The sequence below is a fragment of the Lepus europaeus genome, chromosome 5 (assembly GCF_033115175.1).
Source record: "Lepus europaeus isolate LE1 chromosome 5, mLepTim1.pri, whole genome shotgun sequence".
Classification (NCBI taxonomy): Eukaryota; Metazoa; Chordata; class Mammalia; order Lagomorpha; family Leporidae; genus Lepus; species Lepus europaeus.
The window spans coordinates 110,564,711-110,584,099 of NC_084831.1; the positions used below are offsets into that span (position 1 = coordinate 110,564,711).

Consider the following 19,389-nt stretch of genomic DNA (forward strand, 5'->3'; position numbering starts at 1 on the left):
TTATCCATCCTAAAAGTATTTTTAAATTGATAGGAATTAATTCTATGTCATGGATATTAATAATTTTCATATATATTACAGATATTTTATCATACCTTTACATAGTGTATTATCTCTTTGCCTATATATAAGTTTTGGATTTTTATGTAGTCAGTTGTGCCCGTATTTGCTGTATTACTTCTGGGTGGTGTAGATGATGTAACCAGGTGTTTTGTACTGAGAGACACAAAAATATCTTTCTAGATTATCTCCTTCACATTAATAGTTTTTTAACATTTAAAATTTTAATCCAAATTTTAATCTTTTTTAAAAAAGATTTATTTTGTTTATTTGAAAGTCAGAGTTACAGAGAGAGGTAGAGCCAGAGAGAGAGAGAAATTTTCAATCTGCTGGTTCACTCCCCAAATGACTGCAATGGCCAGAGTTGAGCTGATCTGAAGCCAGGAGCCAGGAGCCTCTTCAGGGTCTCCCATGTGGGTGCAGGGGCCCAAGGACTTGAGCCATTTTCAATGCTTTCCCAGGTCTAGCAGAGAGCTGGATCAGAAGAGCAGCAGCTGGGACTCGAACTGGCACCCATATGGGATGCCAGCGCTTCAGGCCAGGGTTTTAACCTGCTGCACCACAGCACTGCCCCCCAAATTTTAATCTTTTCAGCAAATGACATGAGCTGGGGATTTATTAGACAGCCATGAGGTAAATATTCTATTTAGGCTTCCTTTTATCTAGTGGTAATTATCCATTGTTTGAACTTAATTTCATTTCTGGGCAACTTTCTGAGAAATAATAGGCATCCTTGAGCCTCAAGTTGAAGGGAAGAAGCCCAGCATGCACTATTTTCAAGGTTTTTACTTTCTGTGTCCCAAGGAGTCACGAAGGTGGAAATTCACTCGGAAACCTGTGACTGGGTGGCCCCTCTTTTTTGGACTGGGTGTCTCTGTGCCTCGGTTTCAGGAAGTGCACCCATCCCGGAGGCACTGTCTCTACCTGAATCCCAAATTTCCTTTCTCCTGCTCTCGCCCAGCCCCTCCCACTGTTCTTCCTCCTTATCAGTGCTTTTCCTGAACTGTCTTCAATGTTAACCACCTTCAATGTTTTGGAATATTTTCTGGTTGCTTAATAGCATTTCTTTGTCTCTATGTGCCTTTGTTTGTTTTGGAATAAGTTTTTATTTATCTAACTCTGAATTTCTTTCTTTTTTTTTTTTTTTTTTGACAGGCAGAGTGGACAGTGAGAGAGAGAGACAGAGAGAAAGGTCTTCCTTTTGCCATTGGTTCACCCTCCAATGGCCGCCGCGGTAGGCGCGCTGCAACCGGCGCACCGCGCTGATCCGATGGCAGGAGCCAGGTGCTTCTTCTGGTCTCCCATGGGGTGCAGGGCCCAAGCACTTGGGCCATCCTCCACTGCACTCCCTGGCCACAGCAGAGAGCTGGCCTGGAAGAAGGGCAACCGGGACAGGATCGGTGCCCCGACCGGGACTAGAACTTGGTGTGCCGGCGCCGCAAGGTGGAGGATTAGCCTAGTGAGCCGTGGCGCCGGCTTGAATTTCTTTCTTTTTTTAAAAAATTTATTTTATTTATTTGAAAGTCAGAGTTACAGAGAGGTAGAGCCATAGAGAGAGGGGGAAATTTTCCATCTGCTAGTTCACTCCCCAAATGACCACAACGGCCAGAGCTGAGCTGATCTGAAGCCAAGAGCTAGGAGCCTCTTCTGGGTCTCCCATGTGGGTGCAGGGGCCCAAGGACTTGGGCCATCTTCCACTGCTTTCCTAGGCCATAGCAGAGAGCTGGATTGGAAGAGGAGCAGCTGGGACTCGAACTGGCACCCATATGGGATGCCAGCGCTTCAGGCCAGGGCGTTAACCTGCTGCGCCACTTTGCAGGCCCCAACTCTGAATTTCAATACAGTTATAAAATGTATGTTAAGGGGCTGATGCTGTTGCATCATTGATTGAGCCTCTGCCTGTGGTGCTGGCATCCCATGTGGGCGACGGTTCAAGACCCAGCTGTTCCTCTTCTGGTCCAGCTCGCTGTCTGTGGCCCGGGAGGACAGTGGAAGATGACCCAAGTGCTTGGGCCCCTGTGCATGATGGCCCCTGGAGATGTAGAGGAGGAGGCTTTTGGCTCCTGGCTTGGGATCTGCCCAGCCATTTGGGGAGCGGACCAGCGGAAGGAAGACCGCTCTGTTTTTTTTTCTCTCTCTCTCTGTAACTCTACCTCTCAAATAAATAAATTTTTAAAAAAGCTATGTTAAACGTACATTTTGAGGATTGTAGGCATCTACAGCTGAGACATAATGTACGTTTCTTTTTCTTGCACAGTTTTAGAGTATTATAAAAACATCTTTTGGGACAGAGAAAATCCATTTCGTAATATTCCCTATGAGTGCATTTTCCAATACTGGTAATATAATAATGGATTAAACATTTGTTTCCTTCTACTCTCTTCTGAACATTCATCCACCCGTCCCTGTGCTCTTAGAGACTATGCAGTTGAATTGACGAAAGATGGGCTGTGTGTTAGAACTGGCCCCTCATCTACAAAAGGCCGGACTTGGCTGATGCTCCACCCCTCAGCTCTTTTTCTCTTTAGTGGGGATAAAGCCAATTCTTTCCCTCATTTTTTTTCCGGTGAAGATGAAAATGTGATTAGAAAACGTGCTTTTAAATGCACCTGCTTTGACAAAGGGAAACATCAGAAGGGTTGGTTTCTTAGTGTGTGTGTGTGTGTTTCATGTCACTGTACCAGAAGAAAGGGGAGAGGCACGTGGTTAAGCTGGCAGGGTGGATTCCACCAGTCTGACTACAGTTCCTTTTGCGAGAAGAGCTCAGAACCACAGCAAGGAAATTGACCCCGAAGATGAGACTCCCGGATAAAATGCTGGCCAGCTTGCTTGTGATTTTCAGCTTTTCCACCAAAGGTAAGCTGCTGTGTGGGTCTGCGGTGTCAAGCAAGCTTCTCTGGGAACCCTGAAGTGAGCCTGAGAGCGAAGCGGCACAGCCCAGCCTTGCACTGAAGGCTGGGTGACTTCAGGCCTCAACCACTGTCTTGCTTTTCGTAGGTGCAGCCTCCTCAGGGACAAAGGTCTCCTCGGATCCGATGGTCGTCTCGGGGGCCTTGGATCACGACGTTGAACTACGCATCCCGGATTTCTCAATGAGTGACGATACCGACGATATACGCTGGGTCAGAGGAGAAAGCAGGGTTGCACAGTTCCAAAAAGGCAAGGTCACCTTCAGTCTCAATGGAACTTATGAGCTCATTGAAAATGGAAGTCTGAAAATTAAACAACTAAACAGACAGTCTAACAGTAGCTACAAGGTTAACATATATAATACGAAAGGAGAGTGTGTGTTGGAAAAAACATTTGAGTTGAAGGTTCTAGGTAAGTCTTCGTTCCCTAAACTTCTCCGTTTCAGTCTGGGTGCTGTTTTAGCAATCTGGGAAAGAGCATTTGGGAGATGTCCCCAGCCGCGTTTGCCACCTCCAGGAGCGCTCTAAGGGACGTGTCTCCTGCCCTGGTGAAGATTTTGTGCAGGGGTGTGTGTGTGTGTGTGTGTGTGGGCATGACATCCACACACATGGAAGTGCACAGCTGATGGACCATCAAGTACAGCTGCCCACAGTTCCCTCTCGGGCTGGTTATAGAGCTGTGGAGCTGAGTGACCAACCTGGACATTAGGGTGGCACTAATCGGGGCCGGGGGACAGGCGGGCAGAGGAAAAGTTAACAGTTCCAGATGGGTGATGCAATGGGGCACAAGGTGTGGGGCTGACAGGTGGAGGATGACGGGCGAGCCAGCTTCAAGCCAGGAGTCCTGGAGGAAGAGTTCTATGGCACAAGAGTTGGACACCATGAAGCCTTTGTTTCTGATCTGCTCCGCGGCAGAGGGGTCAGGTGGAGAAAAGGCACGAGGTGGGGCTTGTCTGTCTGCGTGCCCTGGCAGCGCAGCCGTGGACGTTGAAGGTGGAGCCAGGGAGAGCTGCCCGAGCTGCTGCTATAATGCAGTGAGGGGCGAGGGCTGCTGGGAGTGCTGGTGAGGCTGCGTGTTGGGATCAACAGGGACGGTCCCCACTCCAGACCATTTGGTTGGAGTTTTTTGGCATGGGGCCTGGGCCTGGGTCGGCTCGAACACTCCCAGGTGATCGGCGGGAGCAACCTGGTTGAGTGAGTTGCCTGTGAGGCAAGCATAGGGGACGGGGAGGTGGACCTGAGATGCCTGACATTGAAAGGCTAGGGTGCACGGGGCAGGGAGCGATAAGAAGTCAGAGGAGGAAATGACACCTGGCCTGCCGAGGAAGACAGGAGCCCCAGCCCGAGCCCAGGTCAGCAATTTCATACACACATGGACGTGTCTGTGCTTCACACAGGAAGTGTCACGGGGCGGGGCCCCTCCTCCCACTTAGAGTCCTTCTCAGCACCAGGCCCAGCGGCAGCCTCACAGCCCCACACATGACCCGCTCCCCTGCCACTGCCACCTTTCCACACCCTGGTGCTGCAACGGTGACTGCAGAGCACCTTCCGGAAGTGGGATGCGGCTGGGAAGGGTCCCAGAAGGGGCCTTGCGTCATGGGCTCTGGGAACAGCAGGGCCATGACTCCAGCCAGGTCGGCTCCATGCCCAGCTTTGAATACGAGCCCCACGCAGAGGCCCGTGCTGGGTTTTCCCAGTCCTGTGGTGTTCGGTACCACGGTGGTAATAACAGCCACGGCTCGGTGTCAGGTGCCTGCTTGCTGGTCTCACCCGAAGCCCTCAGCAGTCCCAAGAGGAGGTTGTTACTATTCCCCAGAGACCCGGCAGGAAGTGACTTGTCCAAGCTTTCATTTGTCCAGACTCAAACCGAGGGAGGCTTGGGCAAGGGTGGTGACCGCCACAAACAGCTTCACTGGGATATAGTTCACACACCATATGGGAGCCGGTATGAGACCTGGCTGTTCCACTTCTGATCCAGCTCTCTGATGTGGCCTGGGAAAGTAGTAGAAGATGGCCCAAGTCCTTGGATCCCTGCACCAGTGTGGGAGACCTGGAAGAAGCTCCTGGTACCTGGCTTTGGATCAGTGCAGCTCCGGCTGTTGCAGCCATGTGGGGAGTGAACCAGTGGATGGAAGACCTCTCTCTTTGTCTCTACCTCTTTCTCTGTAACTCTGCCTTTCATACAAATAAATAATTAAAAAAAAAAAAAAGAATGAAAAGAAGAGTTACAAAGAAGCGGAGGCGGAGGGAGAGGTCTTCCATCTGCTGGTTCACTCCCCACATGGCTGCAATGACTGGAGCTGGGGCGATCCAAAGCCAGGAGCCAGGAGCTCCCTCCAGGTCTCCCACATGGGTGCAGGGGCCCAAGGACTTGGGCCATCTTCCACTGCTTTCCCAGGCCATAGCAGAGAGCTGGATCAGAAGTGGAGCAGCCGGGACTTGAACCAGGCCCATATGGGATGCCGGCACTGCAGGCGGTGGTTTTATCTGCTATACCACAGCGCCACCCCCTCCCCTTTTTTTTTCTCAAGTGCTCGGAACTGTATAACTTAGTGGTTTTTAGTATGTTCACAGAGTTGTACAACCATTATCACCACCAGTTTTAGATTGCAAAATTTATAGGGTTGTGAAATACTACACTCAACATTGTCATTACCCCGAAAAGTTCCACACGTCTTAGCCAAAGACGCTGGCCTCACTGTTGTGTGGCCTCATGGTTGTGTGGCCTCACTGTTGTGTGTGCTCACATGTCAGTGCCACACAACATCATCACCCAGTTTGCTGTGGTCACCATCACTTGTCCTCGGGCAAATCCCCTGAGTCTGCTCTGAATATGATTTTCCCAATAATAACCTCAAGGGCTGTTCAGTAGGTAGGAGAGCCCTGCATTGCCTGGGACACAACACCTGTTTGCTTAACACGAATGCCCTCTGAATCCCTGTTCCCACATCTCTTTTTCAGCTTCAGTCATGGGACCCCCATTGGAGAGCTCTTGAGACACAGGTGTGTGTGCAGGGGAGGTGATCCTAACCACCCAGAACCAAGGGGCTCTCTTGTCTATGAGGTGGCCTTAACTATTGGACCCTATTGATCAGGTCCCCTCACCTCTAGGAAGCTGTATTACCGGGAGAATATGTATGAACCACTCCGTGAGGTTGTCCGTGACCGTGCCTTTTATGCTAGTGTGAAACTGCAGCAGATTTAAGTCTTCTGCAGTTAGAGATGTATTAACTTTAGAATGTGTCATTTAAAAATGGTGCAGAGTTACATTTGCTGATGCTCATAAAAGAAGTTCAGAAGATAATTTTGCAGTAAGAGGGAATAGGCAGACCATAAAATCCTATCATCCAGTTTTTATTTTTAAAATATTATATATTTATAGGTGTATTTACACATAGAACAAGTCTGGAAAAGACACACATCAAAATACGGATGATTGACTCTGAGTAATGGAGTTGCGGGTGATTCTTAAGCCATTTTAAATTTACATTTTATCAATTTTATAATGCCTGGATATCACTGTTAGAAGAGGAAAGAGAACACATCCATGGCGTAAAGATGGGAAAAACTGACCCAGTCCTCGGACTGAGACAGCCTCTGTGATGGTCACTGATGTTTCTCCGCCTTCTTCATTCTGGGTCGCGCTGCATCTCCGCGTATCTGTGTACTGAGACAGGAATGGAACCTGGCTGAGGTGACCCAAGGGGAAAACACTGTAGACTGGAGGTCAGAGAGAGGGGCAGTCACTGAAAGATGAGTTTGCCATCTCATGGAGAGCAACAGAGACAAGTGGGCCACCGGCAGAAAGAGAGTCAAGGACGAGCAACAGAGAGGAGAAAAAGGAGACTGCCACACAGCCGGAATGTGGTACAGCCAGGGCTGGGCCCGCCCCGGCTCTGGCCAAGGCCCAGCTTTTCTCTTCAATGATGGGGCCTTTCCATGTCGTCATGTCAGTAGAGGATGGGCAGGAGTGCACCACTGTGAACACAGAACTGCAATGCCAGCACCTCGTGTTTCGCCAAGTGCTCCCCCTTTCGTGACTGGCTGGGATATTCTCCGCATCCTCTCTTACACATGGGGTTCAGTGAGGCACAAATGAGTAGCCAGCCAGCTCTGGGCCAGGCAAGGGCAGAACAGGTCTGTGGTTTCCAGGCTGGTGCCTGCTTTCTTCGAAGTCTTAAGCTCCTTAAACAGCCTGTGTGCGCTCCTGGCCCTCAGCTCCCAGGACCCCAGCAGGGTTGAGGGGTGACCAAGGTCTCAGCCATACATGTAGCAATTCCAGGGAGGGTTCCCTGGCTGTTCTTGAAGCCCTGCCCCTCTCAACTTCCCGAGGCAAGTGCGCATCAGGACACAGTAACCCTCTCATCTGTCTCTTGAACTTGGACTCAGAACGGTGAGCTCCTATTCCAATCTGTCATTTCTTAGTGGGTGCTTTAAGACCACCCACCAACCACCCAGAGTCTTGGGCATTTCATCTCAAATGCAAAGAAAAGCAGCTTGTTTGTTAGTATCAAATGATGTGATGGATGCTGTCAAAGCTGATCCCAACATACGCTGTTTCTTATCAGCTCAGACAAAATTAGAGCCAGGAAGCGATGAAGGGGGCGGGCCCACACCTGACTAGCACAGAGACTGTTTCAAGGCCATGCTAAAGGCACAAAGAGACTTCCAGTTCTGTACACACCCTGCATTGTACACACTTGGCCTTATGCATAGATTTCTGTATCAAGGTTTAACATTCCTAAGATTTCATGCATTTATTTGAAAGACAGAGTTACAGGGAGAGGGGAGACAAAGAGAGAGAGAGAGAGAGAGAGAGAACTTCCAATGCTGGTTCACTCCCCAAAATGGTTGCAGTGGCTAGGACCGAGCCACCCTGAAGCCAGGAGCCTGGAACTGCATCCCAGTCTCCTATGTGGTTAGCAGGGGCACAAGTGCCTGGACATCTTCCACTGATTTCCCAGGCACGTTAACAGAGAGCTGGATGAGAACTGGAGCAGCCAGGACTCATAGCTGTGCCCACATTTTTAGCATTCTTTCAGACTACAACAATTTAGCTAAGATGCTCTTGGGAGAACACTTGCCCAGCAGTTACACCTGCACTGGTGGTCTGAGGCCAGGTGCTGCCCACTGTGGCCAAACCCGTGAACTTTGTATGCAAGCAGCTTACGTAAATTTCTCCCCTTTGCCTCTAAAATGTTTCCTCTGCCTCAACCTTCTTGCATCGCCTGCTGCTAACTACAGCACACATGTTCCTGTTCCAGCACTCAGCTCTTTCCAAGAGTCACTGTTCTTTGGAGAATCTCTCTGTTATTATTATTATTATTATTATTATTATTATTATTTTGGACAGGCAGAGTGGACAGTGAGAGAGAGAGACAGAGAGAAAGGTCTTCCTTTGCCTTTGGTTCACCCTCCAATGACTGCTGCTGCCGGCACAGCGCTGATCTGAAGGCAGGAGCCAGGTGCTTCTCCTGGTCTCCCATGGGGTGCAGGGCCCAGGCACTTGGGCTATCCTCCACTGCACTCCCGGGCCACAGCAGAGAGCTGGACTGGAAGAAGGGCAACCGGGACAGAATCCTGTGCCCCAACCAGGACTAGAACCCGGTGTGCCAGTGCCACAAGGCGGAGGATTAGCCTATTGAGCCGCGGCGCCGGCCTTCTCTGATTGTTATTTAGGCTGATAATCTGAAAACGTTTCAAGACATGACATTAGATGGGACATGCTATTTACTGGTATAATTTATCTATGAGCTTTTTCAGAAGTGCATTTGTTCTGAATGCTCTGTACAAGTAAAATAAAATCAACATGATTTGCAAAAGTTTCTGTGGGTCTTTGAAATTGTTCCTTGGTCCTAGGCTGACCTCTGGTTTGCATTCTGTGTCTGTTCAAATCCGAGTGGCCTGATGGGAATCGGATCTTCGTTTTCTTTTCAGAGTCGGTCTCCAAACCAAAGCTCTCCTGGGATTGCAGCAATGTGACTCTGACCTGTGAAGTGGTGAGAGGGACCGACGCTGAGCTGATACTGTCTCTGGACGGGAAATCTCTCAGAACACAGCAGAAGATCATCACGCACAAGTGGGCCACCGGCTGGAGCATGACAGCCAACTGCACAGCAAATAACAGTGTCAGTGAGGAATCCACTGTGATTGTCGCCGACTGTTCAGGTGCGTGGCAGGCATTGGCCACCATGGTCCCAAGTTCACTTGCCAGGGTCAAGGGCACAGTGGCAGGTGGCACTTCTGCTCCAGGGCACAGGGGGAGGGTGGGCGGAGAAGAGGCCTTGGTGAGAAGTGAGGATGACCCCTTCCTCTTGGAAACCAGGATCAGCCACCCTCCCGCTGAGCATGACCTGCCCTCAGGAGGAAGGAGAGAGCCAGAGGTATGGCATGCGAGTCCCTAGTCCCCAGATAAGGAGACTGACCCGCCCCAGGGCCCTCCTCAGCTCCCTAGAGGCTGTGGATCTGACTCCGCCCCTAAAGATCCCTTTCTGGAGGGGAGCTGGTCTGTGGCAGCTTTGCTTTGAGGAGTAAGGGCAGAAAGGCTGTAGAAACCCTAGGAGGCAGGGGTGTGGAGAAAGGGACAACTCAAGTCCAGAAAGGCCATGGTCCCAGAGAGGCCACCCCCTGCCCCACAGCAGAGAAGCCCTCCAAGATCTCATTCACCTCCAGGGCCCAGGCTGATGTGACCCCCGGAAGTAGTTGTTGGGAGGAAGCCTCCTTTACCACCAAGGTCTGTCCTGGAGGCCAGAGGCCTGGGTTTGAAGTTCAGGTGTGTCCACGTGTAGCCAGATGACCTTGACCGAATCTCTTCCCTTCTCTGGGCTTCATCCTCCCGGCTCACGAAGAAAATAAGCCCCATGACCCCAGAATATCAGACGAGGAGGCACTTGGGTCCGCTTGCAGCCTCACTCACGCGGGCCTTGGGCTGTCTCACAACGTGGCGACCGCCTTCCATCAGCACAGTCTAAGAGGCAAGAACAGGTGGCAGTCTTTTTAAAAGTTGATGTCAAGAGCCATATCCTATGGCTTCTACTGTATGCTATTTGTTAGAAGCAAGTCAGAAAGTCCAACCCACGCTCAGAGCGGGGCGACACCCAAGAGGTGCGGATCAGCGGAGGCCGCCTTTGAGTCTGCCAACCACAAACCTAACACCAGCTCACCGCACCCCTCCCCGCGGAGGTGGCGCTGGGGAGGCCGCCCCTCCCCCCCCCTTCTGGGAGGCCCTCGACTAGCACTTCCAGATTTAGCAAACATGCAGGCTGAGATCCTTCCAAGGACTGCGTGCTTATGCTGAGAAGCATCCGTTGTTTCATTCAAATTCAATGTTAAATTCCTGTAGTGTATCGGGCAGCCCTCCTCTGCATGTTGACTTTGCCTAGATCCTGCTAGCTTAAAGATAGGTTTCTGTTTGGGAGGAAGGAAGCACTCTTGAATTCAAGAGAGGCCGGAGTGGACAGGGTCCCCCCAGCGTGTGGTGCAGGGGCAGGCGCTGGTCCATGCACAAGCCATCCGGGAGGTGTGGAGGAAGCCTGGGAGAAGGGCTTGCTCTCGAAGACCCTAAAAGGGATTTGGAAGGTTGGTTCTTAAAGGCCACGGCAGGGAGGAGCGACGATTAGACTCCAACCTAGACTCCAACCGCAGGTACGGGGAGTGTGGACCAGCCGCATCTCCCAGAGGAAGCGTGGGAAGAAGTGTGGCTGGATTCAGACTCATGTTTGAAAGATGCCCGAGCTAAGCTGGAAGGCACCCCTTCCCCGCGCCCCGCCGCCGCCAGGAGCATTACCAGTTGTCTCAGGGGCCACGCTGGACAAACCTAGGAACACGCAGTGTACGCCATTGCCCACGTTCCTAAGCGTGTGGCTGCCTCGCCTGAGGAATTATGCAGACGACCAGCCACAGGTGGCATGGCCAAGGCACCTGCTTCCCACCTATTCCAGGTCTGCCCTGCCCTGCCCCAGCCTAAACCTGGCAGGTCCACAGCTCAGGAGGAGATGGGCCCCAGTAGCCCTAGCCCCTTTCAAGCCCGCGTCAGCGGTTGAGGGTTGAGCCTGCTTCTCTAAGGCCCAGCTCTTCCTCTGCAGAGTGTGGAAGGTTTGCATCACTGACAGGGGGAGGCTGGGTCAGCGAGAGGCTGACCCCTACAGATGGGTTTCTGAGTCTCAGGCGTGCCCTGGCGGCCCAGGCTGGGCTTCGAGCCCCGCGCTCCCGTCCTGGGCTGGCTTGGCTGCAGACGTGTTTCTGTGATGCTGGGCTGAGCTCCAGTTTGTTCTCCTGATGTACCCGGCCCCCGACCCCCGGGCAGCTGCAGCTGCTGCCTCTCTAACTGCTATTGACTCACAAAGGGCAGAGGGCCCAGGAGCCCTCGTGGGAAACAGCTTCCAGAAGCCTCCGCGCAGAGAGTACTAGCGAGAGCAAGACCTCATATTTGTATGTAGTTTTACAGTTCACAAAGCACTGCTCACATCCATTATCTGATTGACTTCCAACAGCCACCCTGTGATGTAGGTTGCATTATCTCCATTTCACAAAGAAGGAAACAGGCTGCAACTCGCCAAAGGTCACACAGCTGTTGTCTAGCGGAACCTGGACTCAAACCCATTTCTCTTCACACTGAACTCACTGTTTCCCTTCTTGAGTTACAATGACCGAGGCTCTGGGTCCGGACAGCCCTGGCTACTGCTCTTGCTAATTCTCTGTGTGTCTGGGCTTCTCTCCTGGGGCCCTGGGAAATCTAGGGCGAGGTGGGAGTGGGGGCTGCAGGCTGTGAGGTCAGAGGGCTGTGCTGGGCGAGTGAGATTGTTCCCCTGAGTGTTTGAGGACTGCCTGGTCGAGGGAGTGAGAAAGAATGGCGGTGCAGGTGGGAAGGCAGAGACGAGAGGTGGCAAAACAGGGCAGACACACCGAGACAAGGAGCCACTTGGAACAGTGGCCTGCGTGGCCTCAGGCAGCTTGTCTGCCTCCTGGGGTCTCATCCGTGAAACTCAAGCTCATGCCAGATTGTCTCTACACTCCTCAGATCTCAGATCCTGAGCTGCTCCCTGCTGGGGGTGGTGGGCGGGCCCAGGCGCATGAACAAGCAGGCGTTATTGGTTCAAGAGAACATTTTCCCAGGCAGCCTGAAGAGGGAGCTTCCTCTGGACCCTAGATCCTCCCCGAGATGGATGCAATGCACCTTCCTCCCTGAGCTTGGATTTCATGAGGTTGAAAAGTCTCATCAAGCTCTTGCACCTGCTTGCGGGGAGGCAGGGGTTCTTTGTCCTCGGCCCAGAGCCCTCCCTCCAGCCCGTCTTCTCATCTTGCAGGAAAGGGACTGCACATCTACCTCATCATTGGCATCTGCGGGGGAGGCTTCCTCTTGATGGTCTTTGTGGCGCTGCTCATTTTCTGCATCAGCAAGAGGAAAAAACAGAACAGCAGGAGAAGTGGTGAGCCCCACCCCCTTCTGTCCACCAGGGGCCCTAGCGACATCCCCGTGGAAACATCTCTAATGGGGATGACACCTTACGAATACAGAGACAGAGATGGAGACGGGTAGTTTCAGAATATCAGTGCTGGGACCAGTGAGTGTAGCTTGTTCCATTTGGTGGTTAGCTCGAGTTTTTGAAAAACACACTTCGGGTGGTGACAACGTAGGTGTCTTGAGAAACATAATCCAGGCTGGCTTCTTCAGCCTCCATCACTTGAGGCCAAGTTTTGAAAGGCAGGTGTGGTGGAGACTTTAACCATCCACACATCTCCACGTTGGGAGAAAGATGAACGTCAAAACCCCATGTCTTTGGATGGCCCTTGGAGTGCTCTGCACTGAGCTCCTGGGAACACAGGTACAACCATTTCAGGCCAGCGTGTGCTCCCAGGAGCGACGTGTGAGGGCTTGGCACGTGCTTTCTTCCATGCAACCCACCAAAAGGAAAAGGTTAGGCTCCCAAATGGGGGGCTGGCCCAGAGGGCATCCAGGACACCTGAGGCAGAGCACACCAGACAATGACAAATCAGGTGTCACCGTGGGTGCTGGGATGGGGGCGTCGGCCGTAGGCAGGTCATGCTGGAGAGCTGGCAGGTCCCTGGGCCCCTGTGTGTTCTCACGTGCAGCAGCAGGGCTGGGTTTGCTTGCTCCAGGCCTTTCCAGAGAGTGGGCTCAGCACACCCTCACTGGCTACCTCTGGCACTGCCCGTGGACCTGGTCTGACCTAACCCCAGCCGTGGTGGCCTTGGGCTCTGTGCCCTTGGAATTTGGCTTCCTTATGTCATGCTTCTTTCCTCAGTTACCTCTTTAGGCTGCCATCCCTTGTCCCCACATCCCTAACCTGCACTGTCCCCAGCCCAAGCCGCGGAACATCTTTCTAAGCTTAACAGCCATTCTTCCCACTGCCATTGCCGCCACACTCTCCTCCCCCGGAAGGAACAGCCTCAGCAGCTGAGCCCTTGGTCCCCAGGCTCCCTCACCTCTGTGCCTTGCTCTCTCTCTCTCTCTCTCTCACACACACACACATACACAATCACACACAGAGGCCCCCTTCTCATCACCTAATACTCAAAGACTGACCACGTGTCCTCCCAAGGCAGACTTCCCATGTCACCCCAGGACAGGCGCTATCTGCCATGGTCAGACCTGAATGACCACCATGATGCTCAGTTTAACCCACAGCTTGTGCCTTGCACTAATGACCTCTGTGTTTTGTCATCCCATGCATGATCTCATCCCACTTCCAGAGTGATTTTAGCAGGCGGATAACATTAGCGTAGGGGCAGAAACTTGAACCCAGTGAGGCTAAATATTTGCCCCAAATCCTACAGCCAGAAGGGCAGAGCCAGGACCACAATGAGGCAAGGAGCCCAGGGAGCAGAATTTAAGGAGGTCCTCATCCTCAGGCCTGTCCTGCCCTCGCATGACCCTGAGGAATGGGTACTTCCTTAAGTTTATGCCTCAAGCCTTGCTTGTCTCACCCTAGTCCTGGCCCTGGATTGAGCAGCCAGGAGATGCAAATGAGGAGCCTGGAGGAGGTCCTTGGAGCAGGTGTTTAGACAGTGGCTGAAGGTGCTGTGGTATGGGGACCAGGCAGGTCTCACAGAGCCATGCCCGCCATGTGTGTCCAACCAAGCCACTTGCCCACAGCCCACTGTATCTGCCCACACTCGCATGGTTCTTTGTCTAGACTTCTTTGGTGGCCCTGAGCTCTTCCCAGAGATGGACTTTGGGATTCGCAGGCTTGGTTCATTGCTTCTTTGAGTTTAGGCTTCCTGAGGACAGTGTTTGTGTCTAAGTCATCGCTGCCCCTGGCAATGGCACCTACCGTCTGGTGGAGGAGGCACACATGTTGGCAGAACAAATGAACAGAATGGGGTGAGGGGATGGGGATGGAGAAGGACTGCCACTGCCCCACAGCTGGGACCTGGGACCTCCCAGACACTACCCCAGCCTCCCCAAGGCACTGGAGATGGCACCCAGGCTGTGTTTTGTCTCTCCTGTACCTTTCTCTTTGTGCTTAGAGCAGGTGGGCCGCTCCGCTGTCAGAGCCACAGGGCCTGGTTTGAATCAAAGCGGCTGAGGCTTGCACTTGCAGCGGTCGGAGGCAGTTGGATTGATAGCATCAGCCTCCAGTTACAGGGGGATGCAAAGGCGGCACCGTGCCGCCCGAACGCACAGCCCCGTAAAGATGAATGAACATCGCTCGCTTACCCACAGATACATCATTTCTCTCCCGGCCCCCCGCTGCAGCTGCTGCAAGGGTGGCCTTGGGCAGGGGCACAGGAAACCTAACTGGAAGCCTGAAGGAGCCAGAGGAGGCAGGCCTATGGGCGCTGGGCACCTAAGGGTTCCCGTACAGTTTGAAACAGCACTGCAGCAACTACATTTCTATTAGGTGTGGGCTGATGCCCTACAAAGCAGAGCATCCCAATGGGCGAAGAGAAAGGGGATTACTTCCTTCCCAAGTCCAAGAGGCTGGGCCATGACTTTCTGAGGGACGAGGAAGGTTCCCAAGGACTACAAAGCCTTGTGTGTGCCCCAGCCTCTCCCCAGAATGGGGGCTGCCTGACAGCAGGCGGGGGTGGAGGCAGGGCTGACACAGAACGGGAGAGATACAGTTGCTCGTGTGCCCTGTAGCCAGTCGGATCCCATCACTGTGGGCGCCGTCCCGGGTGGCACAGAGGCAGGGCCCCAGGGTCTGACGGTGCTCTCTGCTCCCGGAGCCCCAACACAAAGCCTCCACATGTGCGTTTCCTCTCTCCGGTTCCCTGGGCTCTCGCTCTACCTTGTGGTGAGCGTTTCTGTCTCTCCGGCGAGAGCTGGCAGGCTGGGCTGGGTGGGAGGGGCCGCTTCCGCTTCCTCCTCCTCTTGGCACCGCGCGTGCCCGGGGCAGCTGGCACGCTGGTGTTGTGTTGTTGCAGAAGAGCAGCAGGAGATGAGAGCGCAGAGAGCAGCGGCTGAGGAAAGGGCCCGGAAGCTCCCTCCGATTCCGGCCTCCACGCCTGCAAATCCAGCAGCTCCCCAACCGCCCCCACCATCTGGGCATCGTCCCCTGCCTCCTGCCCACCGTGCCCAGCACCAGAAGCAGAAGAGGCCGCCTCCGTCGGGCACGCAAGCTCACCAGCAAAGAGGTCCCCCGCTCCCCAGACCCCGAGTTCAACCCAAACCTCCTCAAGGGACTGCAGAAAACTCATTGGCTCCTTCCTCTAATTAGAAGAGATGGACCTTTCCCTTCCAGAAACGGGCATCGTGGATGTCTCTGCTCTGGTGCGCGTGTCCACACCGCCATCAGGTGGTCCCTGCACGCACGACGTTACCGCCTCCCAAGGCTCGTGGGCCTCAGCCACGTGGGCCGCTCGGGCTGCTGTCCGCAGCCACTGGTCTCCTGGTCGCACTCGGCTGCTCTAGAAAGGGACAAACTCACTGTGGTTGTGAGGACCCAACTGGTCTAGAAAGAAATCCGGGTGCTCTCCTGGTCTCCCTCCAGACCACGTGCGAGCATGCTAGGGCGGGCTGGGGGCTGTGGGGCCTGGGGCTCCCTAGAGGGAGCCCTGTGTGCTTGAGGTCCTCTCTCCTGTGCCCTGGTGGACGCTCGCCCGCTGTCCTGTGAGCAGAAGGGAAATAAATGCTTTGGTTTCACCCCTGTGCCTGCTCACTACAGAAGGGAGCTCAGCGCCGTGGCGAGGAAGCTGGGAAGTGGGGAGGAGGCTCAGTGGTGACAGCAGTATCAGCTTTGGCCGACCCCATTCGTCCAGTGCCCAGCAGGATGGTCACGACATGCTGCTCGCCCCAGGCCTCCACTCCAAAGCTGGGCCCCCAAAAACTGGTTTGTAGATTTGTGTAATGAATTGAAAATGCTCCGTTCCAATTTCCATACGAGGCCCAGGCCACGGTCACTGCGGATTGGACCTCACTTCCTTAGCAGCTTGGGCGTGGTCACGGTGCTCTGCAGAGTTGTCCCTGAAGGGGAGGGGCCGCGGGTCCTGGCGGTGCCACGTGGAAGGGCCTGCAGGGGGACGGCCGGGTTGAATCAGACCCTTGCATGTTGTAAAGGGCCAGGACTGGAGGATTGGAGCCCATCTCTTGGGGGACACAGAGCAAAGAGTTTTCAGTTGTAGATCTGAAACAGGCAGCTGCTTTGAGATACTGGTGTCATGCTTGCGGCCCCAACACCCACCTTCTCCTTGGCGTCTTACACTTGCCGAGCCTGGTTAAGCTCTGGCAGGAAGCTGGGAGGGTGAAACCACAAACACCAAGTGTACTCAGGGCTTCCGGTGAGAGCTCTCTGGGGCCTGAACTGCTCTTTCCTCTGCATCTGAGCGTTTACTGGGGGAGTATCCAGAGTTCACGCATCAAGGATAATGATGAATGACACCCCATAGCCTCCCCCAATTCAAGTTCAGCTGGGCCTCCATCGAGAGAGGACTCCCAGCTCCACCCTCTGCCTACCTCCACTGCAGGCCTGAGTGATTCCATGGGCCACCAGGCCAGAATAGCTCACATCCCATCCCCTTCCGGAAGCTTTCCCAGCCTCTCCCAGCCCTGCCCCTGCTGCCTCCGGGAGCTCCATGGGACAGAACACGTCCTGCCTGTCACCATCCAGTCCGTCATTGTTCATCGGCAGTGCTGGGCTGCTGCTGCCTGGAGGCCAGGCGCCAGAAACACTTCTGCTTTCAAGGCGCTCACAATCTCAGCTCCAGAACGGATGTTACAAATGGGATCACTCATGCCGCAGGCAAGCGCAGGCGCCCAGCGGAAGGACTTTGGATTCAGATTGGATGGTGGGACTGGGCGGATGCAGGGGGCTTCCTGGAGGAGGTGACATTTGAGTTGAGTTGTAGTAGATAAGCAGAACTGGTGACGTCGTCCGCGCCGTCTAGAGGAAGAGCATGAAAGGCCACCTGTGTACACAGCGTGTTGTTCCATCTTCCCACTGCTGTCTGACGCTCTGTGACCTCCCGCTGGCCCTGTCTGGGTGGACAGGCCAGCTGCGTGAGAATCGCTTGTGGAGCATGTTTTAAACACAAGCAACACACAGACGACTGAGTCAGTAGCTTGGGTGGGGGCCCGAGCACCTGATTGTCAGTAACTCATGCAGGTGGTTCTTGGATAGCCACGGGTCTATTGGCTCTCAAATGATAAATCATCAATGACTTGCCAAAACGGGGCGCTTTGTAGATAACACAGCATTAGGAGAAGTAGGAAGTCCTAGCCCAGGTACCTATTCCTGCCAAAGCACGGAAGCCAGGCAGGCTGGAATAAGTGTCGGGGACATCCTGGGAGGGCCTGTGAAGACAGGCGACCGCTTTTCCTGACAGCCTAGCTGCCCACTCCATATAGTAGTCTAATGCCGGCACGTGGGCCCGCTTAGCTGCAGAGGGCTCTCAGCTATGAGCTGGCAGAGTCTTCCTCTCGGTGATCTCTGGTGTCGGGCCCCTCGGTTTGCCTGTGCCCCCTTGCTGATGGAGGGCTGCTCACCTGCCCACACCCTTCTTGTAGGATGGCACGGAAACGTGTCTCCCGAGAGACCTCTCCCGCCCCTCCTTTCTAAGGCGAACCTTCTGGAAGCGTGGCATCCTCTGTGTGGTGCTCAAGTCCAGAGTAGCAGAAGACTCACTGATGCGGCAGCCAGAAAGTTCTGAGTCTCTCCCTCTCTCAGTGGCTGTGTAACTTGGAGTAATTTCTTCAGCCTCTGTGGACATTGGTTTCTTCACCTGTTAAATGGAGATAATAGCTCGCAGGCTCAGCGTGAGGACTGAATGGAAATAACAGACGTTGGTGTAACTAGTATTCTCACGTCCAAACACACCTGCTGACTGTGGGCTTTCTTTCTGGCTTGCTAGGCATGAGGGAATATCGTGGTGCCCAGACGTCAATGCTCCACTGATGGGGAAGAGACACAGCCCATCACAAACTAACAAATAAGCACTCCCTATGGGGACTGAGCCTGCTCCGAGTTTAATTCACCAGCGTCAGTCTCCTAACAGTTGGGACACATGGGACAAAGGGATAAAATCTTGCAGCAGGTGCATTCAATGCGAAGGGATGGACCCATGAGACCACCTCACAAAGCCTCCATTGAGCCACCAGCCTGCTGTCCCCTCCCCGGCCCATAAGCAAGACTGGTCAGATAACATCCCTGACCTCACTCTGCAAGGCGTCCTGCTGGTTTATTCACAGTGCCACAGAGCGAGGGGCCTCTTCAGCCCTCAGCAGATAGCGGCAGGAGATCCGTCCCCTGTCAGGTGTGGCACAAAGGGGAGTCCCTCCCAGCGAATGTTTGGGAGTGGGCGCTCACTTTTGTAAATTCAAGCAAACAGTCCACCTAGAGCTCCAAATATGGACTGGCAGAGCCGCAGCCACAAGGACTGGGAAGGTTCTCTGTCGACTGCAGGGAGCTGTCTTCCGGGCGGGGCGGGGCTGGGGTGATAGTAGGCAGGGACTTTCCAGTTAATTTCCAGTCCATAGAGGCTTGACTCATGCATTAGCCTTCTCCCGTCTGAAACCCTACAAAAATTACATTAAACTTGGTAAAAATAAAAGACACAGACCATAAGCACAAAAAATAGGAGACGGAACATAGCAGCACCATTCGGGGAATTTGAAAAAGTAGTTGTAAGGGGCTGGCCCTGTGACTTAGGAGGTTAAGCCTCCACCTGCAGCACCAGCATCCCGTATGGGTGCCAGTTCGAGACCCAGCTGCTTCACTTCCTATCCAGCTCCCTGCTAATGTGCCTGGGAAAGCAGTAGAAGATGGCCCGAGTACTTGGGCCCCTGCACCCATGTGGGAGACCTGGATGAAGCTCCTGGTTTCATCCTGGCTCAGCCCTGGTCATGACAGCCATTTGGGGAGTGAACCAGCAGACGGAAGATCTCTGCCTGTCCCTCTGTCTTTCTCTCTCTGCTTCTGCTTCTCCCTCTCTCTAACTCTGCCTTTCAAAAAGATAAACA

General features: G+C 53.5%; 1 protein-coding gene across 1 annotated transcript; it reads left to right on the plus strand.

Moving 5' to 3' along the window:
- Positions 1-2,855: 2,855 nt before the first annotated feature.
- CD2 (CD2 molecule) lies at positions 2,856-15,808 on the plus strand. The gene is made up of 5 exons (XM_062193507.1): positions 2,856-2,916; positions 3,058-3,381; positions 8,907-9,137; positions 12,275-12,397; positions 15,360-15,808. The coding sequence occupies exons 1-5, from the start codon at positions 2,856-2,858 to the stop codon at positions 15,650-15,652; spliced, it is 1,032 nt and encodes a 343-aa protein (XP_062049491.1). The 3' UTR covers positions 15,653-15,808.
- The last annotated feature ends 3,581 nt before the right edge of the window (positions 15,809-19,389 follow it).